The 20,953-nt window shown below is 34.0% G+C and overlaps 1 protein-coding gene across 1 annotated transcript in view; it reads right to left on the reverse strand.

Moving 5' to 3' along the window:
- LOC137390034 (putative helicase mov-10-B.2) overlaps positions 1–20,953 on the reverse strand; it is a 23,448-nt gene continuing 2,495 nt past the window's right edge. The window contains exons 2-12 of the mRNA XM_068076263.1: positions 20,531–20,725; positions 19,048–19,195; positions 17,214–17,369; positions 13,656–13,765; positions 11,222–11,409; positions 8,989–9,206; positions 5,658–5,882; positions 1,266–1,463; positions 1,081–1,169; positions 580–692; positions 1–376 (exon numbers count right to left, since the gene is read on the reverse strand). Coding sequence (XP_067932364.1) covers positions 303–376; positions 580–692; positions 1,081–1,169; positions 1,266–1,463; positions 5,658–5,882; positions 8,989–9,206; positions 11,222–11,409; positions 13,656–13,765; positions 17,214–17,369; positions 19,048–19,195; positions 20,531–20,655 — 1,644 coding nt within the window. The 5' untranslated portion in view covers positions 20,656–20,725 and the 3' untranslated portion in view covers positions 1–302. The remainder of the gene's footprint in view (positions 377–579; positions 693–1,080; positions 1,170–1,265; positions 1,464–5,657; positions 5,883–8,988; positions 9,207–11,221; positions 11,410–13,655; positions 13,766–17,213; positions 17,370–19,047; positions 19,196–20,530; positions 20,726–20,953) is intronic.

Raw genomic sequence — 20,953 nt, forward strand, 5'->3', positions numbered from 1 at the left:
ATTTTTATTACAATATTTGGTAAGTAGCCTGGTGCAACTTATATCTTGTGTGAAATTCAACAGTTAATTCAGACTTCTTTTACTAAAAAAGCTGGTCCGTCATGCTGTTATGTTACATGAAAATAACTATTGCAAGACTATATATGTTTATCGTGAGTGTAATAAAATTGGGCGGACGCAGAATATATTTTAATAAATTATTTTAATACATGCGCTGAAAAAATAAATAGCATGATAAATATGTTTATAATATATATATATATGTAAATTAATGATTTATGCTGTACCAATCAAACACTTGTTCACTCCCTCCTTGCATACTCATCATCACGGTGCAAGAGATGAGTGCTTTTCTTATCAGTGCCTTCATTTAAATCTAAAAAAATATTATACCAAGCCATTTAACTTCTACATTTCTTGCTCGTATAACAAAATACTGTTTATATGGTTTACACTATAATAATTAAATCAACAAATCAAAAACCGTTATTCATGTTCAACGTACAATGACAAAGCTTCAGTAAGGTTTCATTACAACATTATGTAAAAGTTAATTGACAAAACCAATTTTAAGCTCACCGTTGAGAGACAGGGCATCCATGTCAATGGGGTCTTCCTCTTCTATTCGCAATGAGTCTTCATCCAATTCTTCTCCGATGTACCCACCACCCTTCATTATGTGTTCCACCAGTCTGCAAAAACAAAATATAGAGAGACCACAATTTAACAAGCATATTGTTAGTTTTTTTCATCATCAGCGTGTGAGACCACACTCACACTGATGTCATACGCTCAGACCACACCCACACTGATGTCATATGCTCAGACCACACTCACACTGATGTCATAAGCTCAGAGATGACAACCTTAAATTTCATAATTTAGAAAGACACACTTAAACAACCAACCACAACCATAGGTTGTTGTTCATTTATAACTCGTGGCTAAAACTGAGAAGCATATCAATGGTATGATATGTTACATCTGTCAATACTGCTCAAACAAACTATACATACATTGTATTGAACATGTACAAGTGAGAAAATAATAGATGGGCGTATCCTTAAAAGTTTGGTTTACCTTCGCCAGTTCTCATCTGTGCAGAGGACCCGAGGATTACCAACTACAATCAGCAGGGACTTTGCCCTCGTCACAGCCACGTTAAACCTCTACAATAGCAACCACACCAAACAGCACGTAGTAAGTGTTGAACTCGAGCTCTCATGTCATATTTAGCGCCAATGTAATATGAAATGCATTTGCACCTTTGAGTTGCTGACAAAACCTAAGTTGAACTTTTTGTCTTTTGAAAGATGTCCGGTTTGGCTTCGAACAGTGCTGATGATGATAACATCTCGCTCATCCCCTTGAAATTTTTCGACTGAGCCGACTTTTATGTCTTGTACGTTAGCCACTCTATCCAGCCCATCAATTTCCCTTAATGCCCTTTTGATTTTTCTGACCTGAAATCAATTACATTAAAATGACATTAAATTATACACTAGTTTTTTTAGCATAAACATGTATTACATATGTTGAAAATGAATAATGATTTGTATATTATTTGTGAATAACTTTAAGTTAGACTGGCATAAAAAAACCTAGAGGGGTTCAAACAATAAACACCTGTAACAAAAAAAAGGTTCCAAATAAAACTGCAAATCATTTAGCACCACTACAGTAAACAAAAAAACTTACAAATAGTAGTGTTCAACAGGACAATGAAGGTAGCAAGCAAATTAAAGACACAACAAAACCTTTTTATTAACAAGCGAAGTCAAAAAAACTGTAGATTACTCATTTTATCATTTGCAACAGCTGTCAGTTTAAATACATAAATTATAGAGTACTTTGTAAGCAAACAAGCTCGAACAATGGTAATATACTCATGTGCAGAGTGTTTGGTTGCTAGAAATACAAAGCCAATAGATTGAACATCATAAAGTTTCTGTTACGATTTCCGATTGTTGCGATAATCATAGTTGTATGAACTAAGGCTACGGCTACATTCATACCGATGTTAAAATTTTTGGCAAAGTCGAGCTTTACAAACATTATTTTTCTTTCCGTTTCATTGGTTATTATTGTTAGATATTGCTATTGGTTATTGCTATCATTTTAGGAGTTTTTTTATGAGCAACTTCATTTGAATCTTGTCCAGCAACACAGGGCTGTTTTAAAAAATAAATAACTTTTAGGGAATGACAATTGTTGCTATGAGCTTATCTAAGATATAAATTGTTGCTATGAGCTTATCTAAGATATAAATTACATCACAAAGTTTATTCAAAGAAAAACAATTCATATGTTTTTGTAACTATCAAGCAGTTGTGAATCCGTGAAAAAGTAAATAGTTTTATTGACAGCTACTCTCCATTGAAAATAGTCAAAATAGTCATTCTTCGAGTTTTCGACCATAAATAGTTCCAAAAGTTTGTTGGAGAAGTGAGTTGTTCGAAATCTGAACCTATTTTTTTCCCCTTATATCTAATGCAAATAATCTTAGTCCGTTTTAGTCGCAATTTAAATAACAACTTGCTACAGCATTTTTTTTCTATTTTAAACAGTATACACATGTAATAAGAAAGCAGGTAATATTTAAAATACAATGATTGTCTGATGAAAAATGCATTCATAGACTAGACTAGGTTGGAGAATGTACAGTAATGTATCAACTCATACCTCAGCCGTTGTGTCTTCAAAGGCTTGTCTACTGAATAAAATAACTAAAATGTGTAAAAGTAGATAATGTGTTTTATTTTAATAAAAGATATACTATCTAAAAACTTGAAAAAAACAGACATTTCTCATGTTTTATTTTTATCAATTTTAACATAACACAAAAGTAGCAAAGGCTAGTCAATGATAATGTTACAATATAAAGATTCTAATGAAAGCGTATAGTAAGGTATTCTTGCAAAGATAATGGGAAATAAAAAAGGCACAGAAGAAACATTTTTATCTTCTATTTGTACTAATTGTAACATAAACATTAAGTACATTAGGTTATGGTTGAAGGACACATTTTTTGTCAAGAGTGTGAGGCATAAAAAGATCGAATTTTCTGGTCCAAATCCGATTTGGTTGAAATCAGAAGGTGATGTATGACTATATTTTTATTAGTTTGTGTGTGTATTCACTGTGTTTACTTATCACAAAATGTGTCAACAGCTAGACACAGAGAAGTAGCAATAACTATTTTAGCTACAAAGCTGAACAAACCAATAAACAATAAAGTCTAATCTAGTTCCTGTAGTGTTTAGCATATTGGCAATACTTTGTTGCCTTATTTCTGACATTACTAGTAACTAAAGCGAGTACCATTGTTCAAAAACTTGTAACTGCAATAAACATTTGTAGTAACAGCAATCTAGTATCTTTGTGATATAATTTGTGCACAATTTTTAGCAATAAAATATTCTACCGCCAAATAGGTTTTCGAGTGAAACTGATCAATTCTTGAAACCATAATCTTTGAGTGTCAGACTTTTGTATTTGGTTTTACCAGTAATGAAATATTCCTCTGAAAATTGGATTACAAAAACTTAAATTTTGACCAATTGTTAAGCAAGTTTCTATAACAAACAATTGTTGCAAATTATCAGAAGATGTAACTATATTAGCAAAATACACCTGATTATCAGCTAGGGCATGCTAGTTTAAATGAAGGAATTATTTTAAGATCTGTTCAAATCTTAATAATATTAATTGATCGAGGGCTGGAGAAGTACACACAACAATGCTCATCAACAAATCATCATTTTGTGAAAAAGTTTCTTTAAAATATTAAAAATTCAACGTCAATGAAAACCGATAAAAACAAGTATTTTAATTCACCATGGTATGTGTATGGATTAGTGCTGGGCACGGGTAGTAATACTCGTTGAACTCGCGGGTTTATCTTCTCTCGAGTATCGGGTAATAGAGATTTCGGGTATTCCGGTCCTTCGGGTTTGGGTTTTGACTTTCGAGTTCGGGTTTTGGTACACGGATCCGTCGGGTAGTATGAACAAAAACTCGGTCTATTGCACCCTGCGCTCTTAGTCTGGGGCCACAGGGCATTTCTGTGTCGTTTTTGCTAAGGAGGCACGACAATGGGGTATAACGAGTCTTTAATTTAATAGATAGAATAAAGCATCTTATACCTTATTTACCATACCTACCGGAGATATTGTAGTCAAGCAGTGATTACTTGTCATTAAAAGGTGAGTAGAAAATTTAATACTTACATCAAATTTTATTTGCGCAATTAGCCAAATCGGCTTCGTAAACAAATCTATGCCTTTTTTAATACAGCGCGTGTTTGCTTTCACCGATAACACATAGGTCCTTAGTCTGTTTCCGCTATCGCCTTGTTAGAAACTGCCATCAGCGTTAGTAGTAGCAGTGAAAATTTAATAACTCTGTTTAAATTGATTACCACAGCTAGCTATTATGGATTACATAATTCATTATAACCAAGTTTTACTAAGCCAACAAGCCTTACTAACGGAAAAAGCCGATAATGTAAAGTTTTTATGAGATTTGGAGCACCATCTACAAAAAATCAGAGAGGTCCATAGAACATGCTTAAGTATTAAGCTACCATAGACCCTATCTTCTGCCACCTGTTGACACGAAAATTCCCTGTGGCTCCAGACTATCTTGACTGTTTAACAATCCGCCTGTTAACGCTGCGAGTACGAATGTCAGTCGATAAAAACTGAAAAATGATAAGTAAATTGAAAAGAAATATAATTGCTATGTAAATTTGAAGATATATCTGTTTAGAAAATTTAAACATAAAATCCATATCAACAAACCCGATACCCGAAAAACCCGTAGGCAAAGAAATACCTGAGCCTAGCACTACTAGCTACCCGATACTCAAAAAACCCGAGCAGAAGGGGGCGGGTTTAAACCCGTTGACCAAGAAGTACTCGTGCCCAGCACTAGTATGGATACTCATTTTTACTTTCTCTTTAAGCAAACATGAGTGACTAAAATAGATACATACATCTGTTATACTGTTACAGGATGTTGTTAGGGCTGAATTAGGAACTACCGTAACAGACAACGTACGTTACAAGATGTATTACAGAAGCAAATACTATCTACATGTATATGCAGAAGTACATTTGAACAGACAACATGTTTCAATCCCTTTTTGTGTAACCATCCACTAGAATTCACACGATTTTTAATTTTTATGTTTGCATACAGCTTTGTCTATGATTACATGACATTAACCAAGAAAACTTCCTTAGCAATCAAATTGTAGGTTTGTTGTTTTTGAGTTGGCTGGGTTTTATTAAAAAACTTGTTTCATCACGCCGGAGTCATCTATTGCTCTCTCGTGTTACGTTACTATTGCAACAATGACTCAGTGTTCCAGCAACGTGTGTACATATTATGCAAAAATGTAAAATTAATCATTGTTAATGCATTTATATTGTAGTCATATAGAAAAATTGAACTAACTCAATTTTTTCCGCGCAGCTAAATGTAACATCAGCAAACGAGACAAATTGATATGAAGTTTTAGCATAGACCAGAAGATCAAAAACTATTATACTATGAAAATTGCAATATTTTGGTGATAGCATAATTTTTAATGTTTACTCAGCTCACAATTTTGAATGCAAGCATTAAAGTTTAGGTCAACATCTCTTAGCTACCTGTTGAATATAAGGGGAGATAATTCCAATATCTCGTGCTTCTATTATAGGGTCGCTGCTTCGCAAAAGAAGTTCTACATACTCAGCAACGACCAGAACTTCGTGTCTGTTAAACCAAGAAGGACTGCTTCTTTCTTGCTCCTCACGTCCCTCTACTTGTCGAAATATCAATGGAAAGCCAATCTTGTCGTCTTCCCATCGATATTGAGCAAATACGTTCAGATGCTAAAAGATAACAGGTGTATAAATAAAACCAAACTCAAAAGCTACCAAGCAGTATATCTATTTATTAATGAAACACAAAAGTTAATTATTAAATGTAATTTACTACTTATGCTTACAAAAATTCAAAAATATTTATGATTTAACTTTTAACTATCACAATGTGGCAAGTTTCTACCACAAAATTTCTTTATAAACAAAGATATTTAATGGTGGTGAATAATATTTAAATATCAATTAGCAGTAAATAATATTCCAATATTTATTGGTGGTTAATAATATTCAGTTATTGATTGGTGGTTAATAATATTCAGTTATTGATTGGTGGTTAATAATATTCAGATATTGATCGGTGGTTAATAATATTCAGATATTGATCGGTGGTTAATAATATTCAGTTATTGATCGGTGGTTAATAATATTCAGATATTGATCGGTGGTTAATAATATTCAGTTATTGATTGGTGGTTAATAATATTCAGTTATTGATTGGTGCTTAATAATATTCAGATATTGATCGGTGGTGAACAATAACCAGATAAAAATAATAAAACAATACTCAAACAATAAACTCATATAACATTCTAGATATAAAATCACTCTTGTAAAAATATTTATAACTGGCAACATATTAGACAGGTGTTCAACATAGAGCAATATCTATGTTTGTTTTGGGAGTTTTTATCTCATGTCTGATTAAAACTGTTCTGAGCATTGCGCTCTATGGAGTCTCAAGTTGCCTAGCTCCAGAGTTACCTAGTTACAGAGTTACTTAGCTACAGAGTTACCTAGCTACAGAGCTACCTAATTACAGAGTTACCTAGTTACAGAGTTACCTAGTTACAGAGTTACCTAGCTACAGAGTTACCTAGTTACAGAGTTACCTAGTTACAGAGCTACCTAGCTACAGAGTTACCTAGTTACAGAGTTACCTAGTTACAGAGTTACCTAGTTACAGAGCTACCTAGCTACAGAGTTTCCTAGTTACAGAGTTACCTAGTTACAGAGTTACCTAGCTACAGAGCTACAGAGTACCTAGTTACAGAGTTACCTAGCTACAGAGTTACCTAGCTACAGAGTACCTAGTTACAGAGTTACCTAGCTACATTACCTAGCTAGTTACCTAGTTGGTTTTAAAAAAATCTTTACTGAAATGCGTTCTGATAGATTCTGTCTACATTCTTGTAGACAAATAATTTGTACAAAAGTAGCAGCAACCCATTTATGGCTCAAAAATCAGGTTATTTTTTTATTGTTATTTCTTTAACATCAACTACCGTACTTTTCGGGCTATTAGCCGCTACTTTTTTCTGACGATTTGAGCCATGCGGCTTATATAAAGGGTGTGGCTATTCTGTGGCTTTTTCTTTCATCGCTAGGGCGCATTAACCAGAATCTCCGGTTAGTGCGCCTCTAGCGGTCAAAGAAAATACGAAACAATGCCTAACGGTACTGTTCCGTAAGGCATTAGGTTAAAAAGCGTCGGTTAATACGAAACAGCGCCGTTAGGCACTGTTTCGTATTAACCGATAGTGCCGTTAGGCACTGTTCCGTTTCAAACAGCAAAGTTGCTGCCGCGTTAAAAAGCACCGTCCTGAGTTCTGCGGCCTATACAAAGGTGCGGCTTATGTATTGTTTTATTATCGCTTTTGGAAAATAAAGCAGATGCGGCTTATATAGGGGTGCGGTTTATAGTCCGAAAAGTACGGTATATAGTTGGTATATATACTATGGTATACAACTATATACAGTCAAACATGGATAACTCGAACTTCACGGGACCGAGCAAAAGTGTTCGAATTATCAGAGCGTTCAAGTTATCAGAGCACTGTCACAAGTCCATGTATTTACTTATTTATTAGTAGATACATGTACATATGCAAACTATAATATAAATCAAAAGCACAAATGGCTTGTTTCAAATTAAATGCTTCTAATGTAAAGTTTAAAACGTTTTTATCAAAAAGTATAGAGATTTTTCTATCACTTGAGATTGGTTTGTTGTTTGAGGTGATGTTATTGCCAGGACGTTTTTTTAGATTGACATTGGCAAAACTTGATCGTTGTTGAAATGCTCAAAAGAAAAGACATCTTTTTCTTTTGAGCGTTTTACCCTCGATCAATTTTGCCGATTTTTCTTGAAGTTTATGCAACTTCAAGAAAAAGTTACCAAAGAAAAATCCCTTACTTTACCTGGGATTCGTTAAGAGCAACACTCCGAGGCAGCTCAATTAAAAGTTTTACGAGGTTTAACGGTACATTGTATATCACTCACGCTTTTTGAATGGATACTTATTGAATGTACACACGTATTCTGTGTTTAGGTCAAACGATGAATAGTTTTTTTAGCTAATACAACGTATACGTTTAATAAAAACAATTTTTAAGACGTTTAAAACATTCAACATTCCGACGCTGATTCAACACGAAATCAACGTCGGAAAACTATTCGTCACGGGCTAGCCGGGTCACGCACTCAAGGATTTTCGCCACGCACATACAAAACAACACGCTGTTTTTGTTTTGTATGTGCGTGGCGAAAATCCTTGCGCGCGTGACCCGGCAAGCCCGTGCTATTAATCGTATAGCAGTATAAATCAAAGTTGATCAAACCTTTAGAAAAGTCGTTGAAAAAATTATTTTGCCGATGGTGGTAATAACAACGCTTATGAATTACGAAAAGATGAGGTTTACCTCTATGGCTTTGAATAAAGTGATTTTCTAAAGTGATAACAACCGTTTCGGTAGCCGTTGGGCAAAAAAACAGTGCGAATTAACAGTGTTGAGTTCGAGTTATCTATAGCAATTTATCATTACGTGGGAACGGACCAAAGAAACCGTTCGAATTAACCATGTGTTCGAGCTATCCGTGGACGAGTTATCCATGTTTGACTGTAGTTGGTATATATACTATGGTATACAACTATATAGTTGGTATATATACTATGGTATACAACTATATAGTTGGTAACAGATACTAGTCCTCAGATTTACATCAAGTGATCAGCTTTCAGTGTGTGGCAGGCTGGGAAGCTAATAACCTTGTATTAAGGACCTCAACACTAAAACTTTATGCATATATTTGCATACACATTGGCAATCCCCTTACCTTCCAACCACAAAACTTCTGACACTGATCCTTGTCAGCGCGTGGTATCAATTCAAACTCGTAGAACCTTTGATTGGGGACTTCAAGAATCTGAGGATGGGAACGAAAGTTTTGCAGAAGCTTACTTACAAAATTCTCGTCATAAACAGAATTTTCACCTTGACCTCTGGTGTACAGACCATCTTTTATCTCCATTAACCTCTCCAGCAAACTCTTTCCTACAACAAAACTCAAACAAATGGCAAATGGTTAACATATACTCAGAGGAGTCAATCTTTCATTTATATAACAACACAAAGACAAAATAATTTTAAACTCTTTTAATAAGTTTTGATGCAACAAAAAATATAATATAATTAATACTCTGAATCAACTTCAATAATAAGAATGAATGGTCAAATCTCTAACATAGATGTTCCGAGTTCAACGCATTGTAGGAAAATCAAAATTTCCGTGTACACACTTTTTTAATAAATTAGTTTGAAAAAATAAACAATATATGATAGATAGAATTTTGATTGAAGTATTCATAATGACTAAAATGACTGAATAGAGTATGGTGGGTTTTCAGAATAAACAAATCTATTATATAAAAGAAAAAGACAAGTTTGTAAGTCTGACCAAAACTTTGTGCTCTACAAAGTCTCAAGTTATTTTAGCTTTTGAAATAACTACATTGTTTCTCCAATTGACACTTTATATAAGGTCTGGAAAGAACAAAATATAGTTTATAATTCCAACCATTGCATGGTTATCTGGTTCTAATAAATAGAATTGCCTAATCGTGAAGACATTCTTTATCGATATACATTCTGATGAACGTTCCTTGTAGATGAATAATTTATGCAAAAATAACAACCCATTTATGACTTGAAAATTAAATTATTTTTCATTTGTTATTCCTTCAAAATCGACTATATAATAGTAAATAACAATTTTTAGCACTCATATTGTTGTCACCACAGCCATTTTCATTGTGATGCATCTCATATTATTTAAAATATATGTAGTTTATAACATAAGAAAACAAAATATGATTTATTGAGATACATGTATACCAATGAACACTGACAGACCTTCAACACATACCGGACTTGCCAGACACTAAAATGCAAATTAAAAAACATCCTCAAAAGAGGATTGTACAAAACACTCTCTTACAAATTTTCCAATAAGTAAATTATGTTTCACTGGTTATCAGTCTCTAAATACTTACTGCACTTTATATTAAGCGCTAACTCTCTTTCAAAACCAACTTTAATTTACAGTTCATCAGTGTACCAAGTTGCCATAACAGTAAACTAAGGCTAATTTACAGCTCATCAGTGTACCAAGTTGCCATAACAGTAAACTAAGGCTAATTTACAGCTCATCAGTGTACCAAGTTGCCATAACAGTAAACTAAGGCTCTTTTCACAGCTACACATTTTGGTACATTAAATTCTTCAGCATCAAAAATGCTGTAGAATCTGAAGTTTGAATGAAAATCTGTTGTTTATACATTCCTTTTCTTGACTTTTTAGGATGAAACGAATTGGAGAAAGTTATAACCACATTGATAATTTGCCACAATATTTTGTTTAAGCAGAAATATTAAGTTTCATGCCCAAAGCAAATGCCAGTTTTATTAGTAATTAAAAGTTAGTACATCAATAACATAAATTTAATACCAGACATAATGAGTTTTTCTTTCTACGATTAAATTGCAACAGGTGCCCATTAGTTTGGCCTTGTTATCATACTTTAAGTACAGATGTTAGATTTAAAGGTAAAGGTACGTATCAGTGAAGAGCGAACATAGAAATATACTTATAAAATCTTTACTGATTGATTGCAAGTGAGCCAATGCCCGAAGGAAGCAGCCATTGGGCTATCCTTCGTTTTTTCGTGACGCCATTTTATCATTGTCGGCCATCTTTATAGACAGTTTTATCCTTAAAAAACAAAACTTTTGCAATGAACTTTTGAAAACAAAGCTTTCGTTTGCAATTTTTTTATTATAGTATCAAAACAACACCAAAAGGTACTATTAAATAAAAGAAAAACGATCGTTTTCTACAAATATGGCGGCTTTTTCATAAACGAGCGCATGTGCAAACGACTTGATGACGTCAAAAAACGATGGATACAAAAAAGAGGTTGACATACAGAAAGCTAGAATGCTATACACAGAAAATGGCATCACATTGTGATTGTATAGAGTAATGCACGTAGGCAATAGACAGCTACTTACCTAAACCATGCGCTGCTGCCAGATCTGACCGAATTATAGCTCCAAGTTGCTTTGGATCACCGGCCAACACAAGCTGTCCACCTTGACTAAGCAGACCAATGGGAATGACTGTTTCAGGTTCAGAGGCGTGGCCTGCCTCGTCAATGAATATATGAGTGAAGTGGTCAGTCATCTCAGCAGATACCAGTCTAGACATAGAACTCAAGAAGCTGATAGGTAGTACGTGGTCTACATTACGATGCAACTTTTATTACTAGCAAAAAGAAAAGTTGTGTAGCAGTCGTTGAAACTAATTTTTTGGGATAACCAAAATCTTTTTGATTAGTTCAATTCATGTCCATGAAGACAAATTATATTGACTCACCATAGATACATATTAAATCAGTAATATGTATGTTATTGGATAAAGCAGTGAAATTATAGGCACATTACATTCTTTGACGGCTAAATGGGCAGACACTTTAAAGATCCTGTTGGGTCAGATTCAGGTGAAACAATCTGCCGACACCATTGTTGTGTCTTTTATTTAGAATTACCGTATGTGAGGTCATTCGAAGCGTCAGTTTCGATAATGATGACGGTTTAAACAGTTATTTGATGATGTATGAAAAGAACTGCCTCTTTATTGTTTACAAAATACTAGTCAAAGTTTCTAATTGCTGCAACCAGTCACAATCTATTTCCAGCGTAGAACTTTCGCTAGTAGTATGTGCAGAATATTTTAGAGATACAGTGCACCCCTGGGTTAAGGTGCCCACATTTCACGGTTTTTTCGCCTTACGATGTGAAACACTGTTGTTTCATCCCTTTGTTATGGCATTTTTTTCGCCATTATACATAACAAAAATGTCTTTCAAAATTTAAATTTGGCGGTTGGTATGATGAATACGTCGGAATAATGAAGATGCCGATATGCTATTTGTTAAAATACTTCCCACAACGCCTGAAAAAGATACGATGCTCACTTTCTCTCAGTTGAGCAGTCTACATGTTCTGTAAATGCTTGATATCGCGTGAGTGAAATGAAAATTAGTGAAAAGTAAGCGGAAGGCAAAAATATATTCTGCATTTCAGCTTTAATATAATATTTACTATAAACTTTAATTCGTTATACGTATATAACTATATATATATATAATTTTAATTCGTTAGTCATGGGTCCTAAGATGGATAACAGCGTTAAAGGAAGAAGTAACCTTAATTATGGTTAAGTAATCTTCACCATAATCATAATCATAAGCAGATCATAACCACTAAATACACTAAAGTTACTGCAGGTAACTATAGTTACCAATTTTAATATACTGTTTTATTACTAACTTTTAATATGTACAGTACTTGCATAAAATTTTCATGTTTTTTCACCAGGGGGTGTTTGCATTAGATAATTACTATGGGTTTCTATACCTCTCTATACGACATTTTTGCCTTACGATGCCAACATTGGAACCAATTAATGTCGTATGGAGGGGTTCCACTGTAAGTTTCAAATGCCCTTAGTTCCTTGGTCAGCTGTCCTAAAGATCAACTCATAACTCTTTTTACACGTCATCAAATGACTGGTAAAATCATAGCCTTTTTTCTAACCAAGGCCAGATTTGCAGGTATATCCAGTTACAAAAAAACTGATGCTTCAAATGACCTGAAACTTGTCCTCTCTACATAAAAAACAGCGTAACAACATGATGGTAACAGATTGTTTTACTTCAGGAGGATTTTCAATGTGAGGATTTTTTAAGCAAGCATGTTTTATATTTTTTTATACCACAACAAAATTTGTAGATTTGCCTACTTTTGCATGATTGAATGTTCAATCGCTGCTAATTATGCACTTGTTCATCTAGGATCAACAATTAAAATAACATCTGACTCATATTAAAGATGCATACACATGGAAAAAATTGGTTATATACAGGCCTGTATTCCCTGGTTGCAAGTTGGGGTGGCTAATGTTAGGAAGTTAGGCGACTAGTAAGCCGGCCAGCCGCCCCAGGGAATACGGGCCTGGTTATATATGAATATTCTTAGTCCAGAAAAGATGGAAAATTTCATCTTATTTGTTTTCATGTTTAATTGTGGAAATATTACAATGATGATATAACAAGAATTGGAACAATGAACATCAGCAGAAATAAGACTCAAATTCCTTAACAACACACATTCTAAAAAGATTAGGCTCCATAATGCAGCACCAAAAATTGTATCGACGACTGAAGTTGTTGTTTTTCACTCACTCTTAGCCATTTTAGACAGATTTCTACCAAAGAAAACTCTAATACAAAAAGTGTGATAACCTTTGCTTCTATGAAGACTTAAATCTTCAAGATTAAAATGAATTTTTTTGTTCATAGTTGTTCAGATGTTTAGACATTGCAGTTGTCACACTTTATTTATGTTCACATAAACTTATTCTTTGAACACGTTTTAAACTCACCGACCGCTAGTGACGAGAGTGGACACAATGATCTGCTTCCTTTTAAGATCATCCTTCGCAGGATAGAAGACACGGTTTCTCTCCACATTGTAATTTGCTACCTGCCGTACCTACCAGCAGTTTAAAATAGTCACTCGCTTATACGGATAACAATATTTGTTTACAGCAAGTTTTTATAACCTAACTGCATTGTAGTTATTAGAGAGTAAATTGACTCAGAAAATTTACAAGAACAAAAAACTAAATTTGCAAAGTGATTGAGGTTGTTTTGAATAAAATTAAAATTTATATTAAAGGTTCATTTGTACAGCTACTCATGTAAAGAAACCAACAGCATAATTCGATTTCATGCGGTGTACTAGCAATACCTATAAATGTTTAACGTGTGTCTAAGGTAAATAATGTTGCATTTACTAGAAAAGTTGGATCTTAAGATCCAAATACATTTGCTTAAAGATTAGCCAAAATGTGACATACCATGATGTGAATCTCAGTGAATGGCTTGAAGCCTACATTCATTTTTTTAGACTATATTGAGTAAAACCAGTTTCCGATGAATATATATGCTTTCATAATAAATTAGAAACAATATAATAATAAGCAATGAGATTAAAAACGTTTTCTATTTATCATTCTCACTATTTACTATGATCTACTGTATGCTATTACTTAGACTGCAATTCCCAGCGCTGATGCGGGCACCTCTCACTAGCCAATGCAGTAAAATCATATAATAGAAAAGCAGTCCTTTAAATTTTGAATGATTTGATTTTCTAAATACAATCAAACCTCTTCGTATGATTTCCTTAAAGGTTGACTTGCAACAAAATTTACATCACAGTTATTTGATATGAAAAGATTCACCATGTTTTACTCTGTTGTGTTGTAGGTGCAAAATATATGGGAATGTACGTACAAGCTCTTAAAAGCTCAAAAACAAACAGTTAATCGCAGCGACACGAGACCGCCGTAGTTTGGAATCCCTTTCCAAAACGGCTCAAATGGGACGTAGTTGTTACAGGATGGTTTCTGTTTACACCTTCATGCAACCTTATTCGTCGAAATATTTTCACAAATATACTTCACGCATTCAATAAAACCATGTCTATTGTTTTTACGCGTCTATTTTATCGTTATTGTAATGCTGTCACTTTTAGCACTGATATCTTATAACTTACCGTAAAAATTCGTTAAACTTTTTAATCTTAGCTCGATGGAGTAGGCCTACATATCATTGTCTGATAATCATGACGAGCCTGTTGGTCACCTGTGATAATCGAAAAGTGCTGCAAAAATTATTTGCGAAGTATTGGGTCACATGATCAGATTATGACTTGACGATTAGATCAAGCCGAAACAAAACTGTAAAGTAGCGCGCATCTTAATTTGATACGGGGTCTTCGGTAAAACCCGAAGTGTTTGTCATAAACTAGTGCTACGATACGTTTTATATTGAGCTTTTTATTGGCCTTTCAATTTTTGTAAGAACATCACGTGACAAGACAATAACCAAACTGTCATGACTACGTTAGGGAAATAAACAGATTTCAGTCTACGGCGGCTTTTCGTTTTTGAGCTTTTAAGAGCTTGTAATCTCATTTCCACATATTTGGCACCTACTACACAACAGAGTAAGACATGGTGAATCTTTTGATACCAAACAACTGTAATGTGAATTTTATTGCAAGTCAACCTTTAACATACCAATTTTACAACATAGACATAAAATTCCTCCAAAAATTTAACTGCACTCCGACAAACGACCTTCAAAGTGTCTTGAAGTATTCTAGTTTCACAAGTGAAAGGGAAGAGGCTGGTAAAAACATGAAAATATATCAAGTACTTTAGTTTAAACTTTGTTGTGTCTACGTAAGTTACTCGGCGTATCTCTAAAACTACTTTCACCTCAAAGCATACTCATTACCAAGCTTACAACTGCCCCAGGGCTGATACTCTGAAAAAAACACCCACCTGGATAGGCCCAGACTTGGATATTGTACCCCCAATCACCTGGTTGGTCAATTTGAATTTGGATATTGTACCCCCAATCACCTGGTTGGTCAATTTGAATTTGGATATTGTACCCCCAATCGCCTGGTTGATCAATTTTAAATACACCTAAACACTGGAGTTCCTTAGAGGGCGCCCAGGTTCCACGCCCCGCTAAACATCCAATATGATTCATTGCATTAATAAAAAAAATAAAGCTACAAACAAAATTTTCAATTTTATTTAAATACGTTTTAATTTCGGATTTTTTGTTTGTTTAGTAGGCTACTGCAAAAACGATCGTTATTTCTTCTGCAGGCGGCTTATTTTTTTGTTGCTAACAGAGACAAACATATTGTAGCTTACTATTAGCAAAAAATTAAACAAGAAAGGCAATTAGCTAACCATAAATCATTTTATATAAACCGTTCGTGTGGCGACATAATAGTTGCTCTGCCCACTAACATCAGTATCGCAAAACGACAAAATGTCGCTATGCCTGCAAAAGGGTTAATAAAACTGATTCCAAACAACCATCAGGTCTTCATTTTCATTTACAAAGAAAAACATAATGAATATCAATGAAATAAATATCATTCATTCTGAAGGCGTTGTTGTTTTCTTAATTCTATATATAAAATAAAGATTTCTCTCTCTCATTCTGAATATATTGCTAAAGGGTTGCTAAGATGATGCAGTGTCGACTGTCTCTTTTCCCTTCCTTTCCTGTTAGCAAGCAAGCAGCAGCAATCTGCTTTAAAATGAAGACGGGAATTTCGGTGCAATTTCTTGGTAATACTTTGGCTGAATAAAACTTTAATGAGCATGGGCCCTTGTACTGGCTTGCTTGTGGAAACACCCCCTAAAGTAGCAAATTCACTGACAGTGCCCCATGGTCTGAAAACCCCCCTAAAACGTGATTTTGGGCCGAACCTAATGGGCCTTTTAGGGGGGAGTATCAGCCCTGGGACAACTGCTCACCAGATGGCACAGTAATAACAGAAATCTCTTTTAGTTGATTACTACTCTATTAACTTTGTTTTTGACATAAAAAGTAGCTTTTTATATTTGTTATATAATTTTATAAAATGTACTTGCTTTAATGCCATGTGTAAATAACTGTAGTATTTATTTAGGAGTTGTCACAAATTGTCGGCCGTCGAACGATCCTGAGACGAATTAGCCTCACATTGTTGAGGTTTGATTGCACTCGTGAAATTACAATTTAATACAGAATCCAGCATTGCGCACAACAAAATCAAACTTGTTTTTATTGAATAAAGATAATTTTTTTGTAATGGTAATATGTTGGTGCATTATTTATATATGTAGTACTTGATGCTAAACATTTGATGTGCTTTATTTAATGGTGTAATGAAGCATAGTAATAATAATACCAATATTAAAGTATTATTGCAAAACTTGATTAAGAATACTAAAAAGCGTGAAAAGCAAAGAGGCTAGTTGAGAAAAAGTGTTAAGACGGACACAAAGATGCAGACAGTTTGGTTACACAGAAAACCTGTTAATATCTGATGATATGGTATCATACCAAATTCATTAACTCACCGCTTCACACATACTCTCACTTGACCTTGACACAGCATTAAAACGGATGATGCTGCCAGGATTAACGTGGTCCAAAAGCCTTTCAGCTATGAGATCAGCAGCATCATTTTGGGGAGCACATACAAGGATCTTGGACTTAGGAAAGTTCTTGCACACCTTAAACAAATATATTTTTGTACCACACCGCATCACTCCACTAAAATAAGTTTGTATAAGAAAATGGCAACAACTATACCTGTTAACAAACACACATTTTCAATAATAGATTCAACAGATTTTGATTGACTCCTTGTGGTTTCACCTCAGATATACCTGAATTTCTACAAATACATCACAAATACATAATATTTCATAACTTTTGCTGCATAACAATAGATGCCTCAGGAGGATGCAAATGTACTCCTTGGCAAAGCTGTAAATGCCTCACTGATATGTGGAGTTAAGAGCGAAGCACACTAGATGTACTGTATATTTTGTGCAAATTTCATGAGAATAAATTACATGTACGTATGCAGCTTTGCTTGATATTTGTGAATAGCTCAACAATTGTCCCTGCTTAAGAATTGAAACCAAATTTGAAGCCGAAAAATATAGCAAACTTAAAATAGAAATCGAGTAATTCTTTACTAATGTTTTAAAAAACTTATAAAACTATATATAAAGCATATATTCATATTTTTATTGTAAGTTTTTCAACAAAAAATATTGATGCAAGAATATTGAGGGCACAAGTATTCTCCATATATTTTTATTCAACATTATGCTCACTAATTTTAGAAATCTGCCAATACCTTCCATTTTGCCTCCTGTGCGCTCTAGCCTTTATTCCTAATCTTTTCAAATTTCATCAATTATAGATAAATGTTATAACAAAAAGAAACCGCACACTGTAAGAGACTTGAGTATTGAAAAAAAAATCGGAAGATTTATTTTTGAGTTTTGGCAGTATTCACTGCGACTTGATGACAGCTTTGCCCTGTCTCTAATTAAATGTTTCCCCACAAACATTATTTATTTACTGCAGGTGTCTATAGCTAAAATAGTTTTGTTAATATTAAAAAGTATATTCTTTTTACAGAAATCTATACTGAGACTTCCGTACTACCGATCATGTACTCCAGCTTACCAGACATATATGTATTGCCTTATCATAAGCTCACTTGTTTCTGTCAATTATGTGTTTTTAACCAGGTGTTTCTAGCCAATGATGTTTGTACCAAATGGTGCTTGTACTAAATAGTATTTGTACCCAATAATATTTGTAACCAATAATATTTGTACCCAATAATATTTGTAACCAATAATATTTGTAATCAATGATATTTTTGACCAATGATTTTTGTAACCAATGATATTTGTAATCAATGATATTTGTCACCAATAATATTTGTAATCAATGGTAATTGGTAATTTGTATTCAATGATATTTGCAGCCAATGATATTTGTAATCAATGATATTTGCAGCCAATGATATTGGTAACCAATGGTATTTTGTAATCAATGATATTTGTAACTAATGATATCTGTAACTAATGATATCTGTAACTAATGACATCTGTAACTAATGACATCTGTAACTAATGATATCTGTAACTAATGACATCTGTAACTAATGACATCTGTAACTAATGACATCTGTAACTAATGATATCTGCAACTAATGATATCTGTAACTAATGACATCTGTAACTAATGACATCTGTCACTAATGATATCTGTAACTAATGACATCTGTAACTAATGATATCTGTAACTAATGATATCTGTAACTAATGGTATCTGTAACTATAATGGTATTTGTAACTAATGGTATTTCATGATTCCTTTGCTGACCTGCTTGATAGTCTCAACAAGTGTGAAGGTCTTGCCTGTACCGGGAGGTCCATAAATAAGGTACGGTGCTGGTCTCGAGGTTCCACATACAATGTGCTTGATTGCTTTGAGCTGCTCCTCGTTGTTTTCCACCTTTGGCTCACAGAAACTAGATCAGACAATCAGCTCCGAGTAATGCTTACAATTATGCATAGAAATGACAGGAAACCTTACAAATCGAACTACTATAAGTTTTACATTCATAGTAGCCTTTTTGAAGATATACCAATTTTTGGTGATGCGCCAAAAAACAAGCTTTCTCTCCTGAAGAGATAGCAGAGGATATCGGAAGTGTGATGATAAATGAAATCAAGCTTTATATTGCTTGCTTTCACATATTTTCATATAACTGTGGTGCTTAGTTACTAGTGTTACTTACAGAAAGTGGACTGGAATACTAACAATTTACTCACTATTCTACTGAGACTGTCCAATAATTGCTTAGAAACCTCCTTTGAATATAAACAAGTAATAAGCAACTCCTCGTCTGAAGCCTACACAGCAACATTTGTTAGTAATGAAAATAGATATGACAACTAATGTATTTAGCTAATTAAATGTTTCCCACAAACATTATTTATTTACTGCAGGAGTTTATAGCTAAAATAGTTTTGTTAACATTAAAAAATATATTCCTTTTACAGAAATCTATACTGAGACTTCCGTACTACCGACCATGTATTCCAGCTTACCAGACATTTACCAATCATATCACAAAGTATTTAACATATATGTATTGCCTTATCATAAACTCAATTGTTTCTGCATTTGTGTTACAGGTTTTAAAATTCTTCGTAAACTATGCCCCGATTATTCATATTTATTTTTCCACACACGACAAGACATCGTTTTCTATCCCACATACTACATCCACCATCGTGAGTTTTAGTTTATGAACTTTCAGCTAATGCAGCCTACAATTAACTATCCCGACTCCTCAACAACACTATTAGATTGTCAACTTTTATAACACTTCCGTTCAACTCACTCAATAATTCCTGATTTTTGTCTTCCAACTTTTGATTTGCCGTGTAACGAAAAACATCATTTCGCTGATGATTACGAGTGCCAATAAAAATTTATACATACATTAATGTGTTAACAATGTGAAATCAAACAGGTACCAGTCCTATTTACTGTTAGTAGCACACCAACTGTTTGCCATGAGCAGTGCTGTAAATCAAACAATTCGTCATGAGAAGACGTTTTTAGAACAAACAAACTCTGCATATTGTAAGTATAAGCACGTCTTTAGGATGCATGGCAGAAACTGATTATCGCATCATGGAGAACTCTACAGATACCTATAAAGAATCTAGCATGCTGTAGTGTACCCTGACTGATTACTAGTGTTTGAAGGTCTACAATTCCAAGCGCTACCCAGAACATGGTGTTTTGACTCAATGACAAGAAAGGGCATGAAATGAACTCAACCAATACTTACTCCAATTGTAATGTTTCAGGGTCCTTAAAAGGCTTCAAACGAAGTGTGGTTGGGAACAAGACATCTTCAAAGTACTCTGAATTTGCCATGATCTCTACAGCTCTATGCATGAGTCGAAGAGACATACGGTCAATGGTGAACTCTATCCTGAAGCGCAAATTGTGGAGCTGATCCACATCAACATCTTCTTCAAACCTGCATTGGACACTCAATAGTGATAGTTAATTCTCAGCATGTATCGGGTGCATTAATGTTAGTACAGTAGATGCTCCTACAATGTAAATAAACCATTCCGAGAACGTTTACTTTTTAGGGATTTACGTTATACGAAGCGCAAAATACATGTAAATAGCTTAATCCGCTCCATGATTTCCCCGAACTCAATCCTTTGGCCCTTCAAAAAAGAAAAACAACTTAACTTTT

This window comes from Watersipora subatra, chromosome 3, assembly GCF_963576615.1.
Source record: "Watersipora subatra chromosome 3, tzWatSuba1.1, whole genome shotgun sequence".
NCBI lineage: Eukaryota > Metazoa > Bryozoa > Gymnolaemata > Cheilostomatida > Watersiporidae > Watersipora > Watersipora subatra.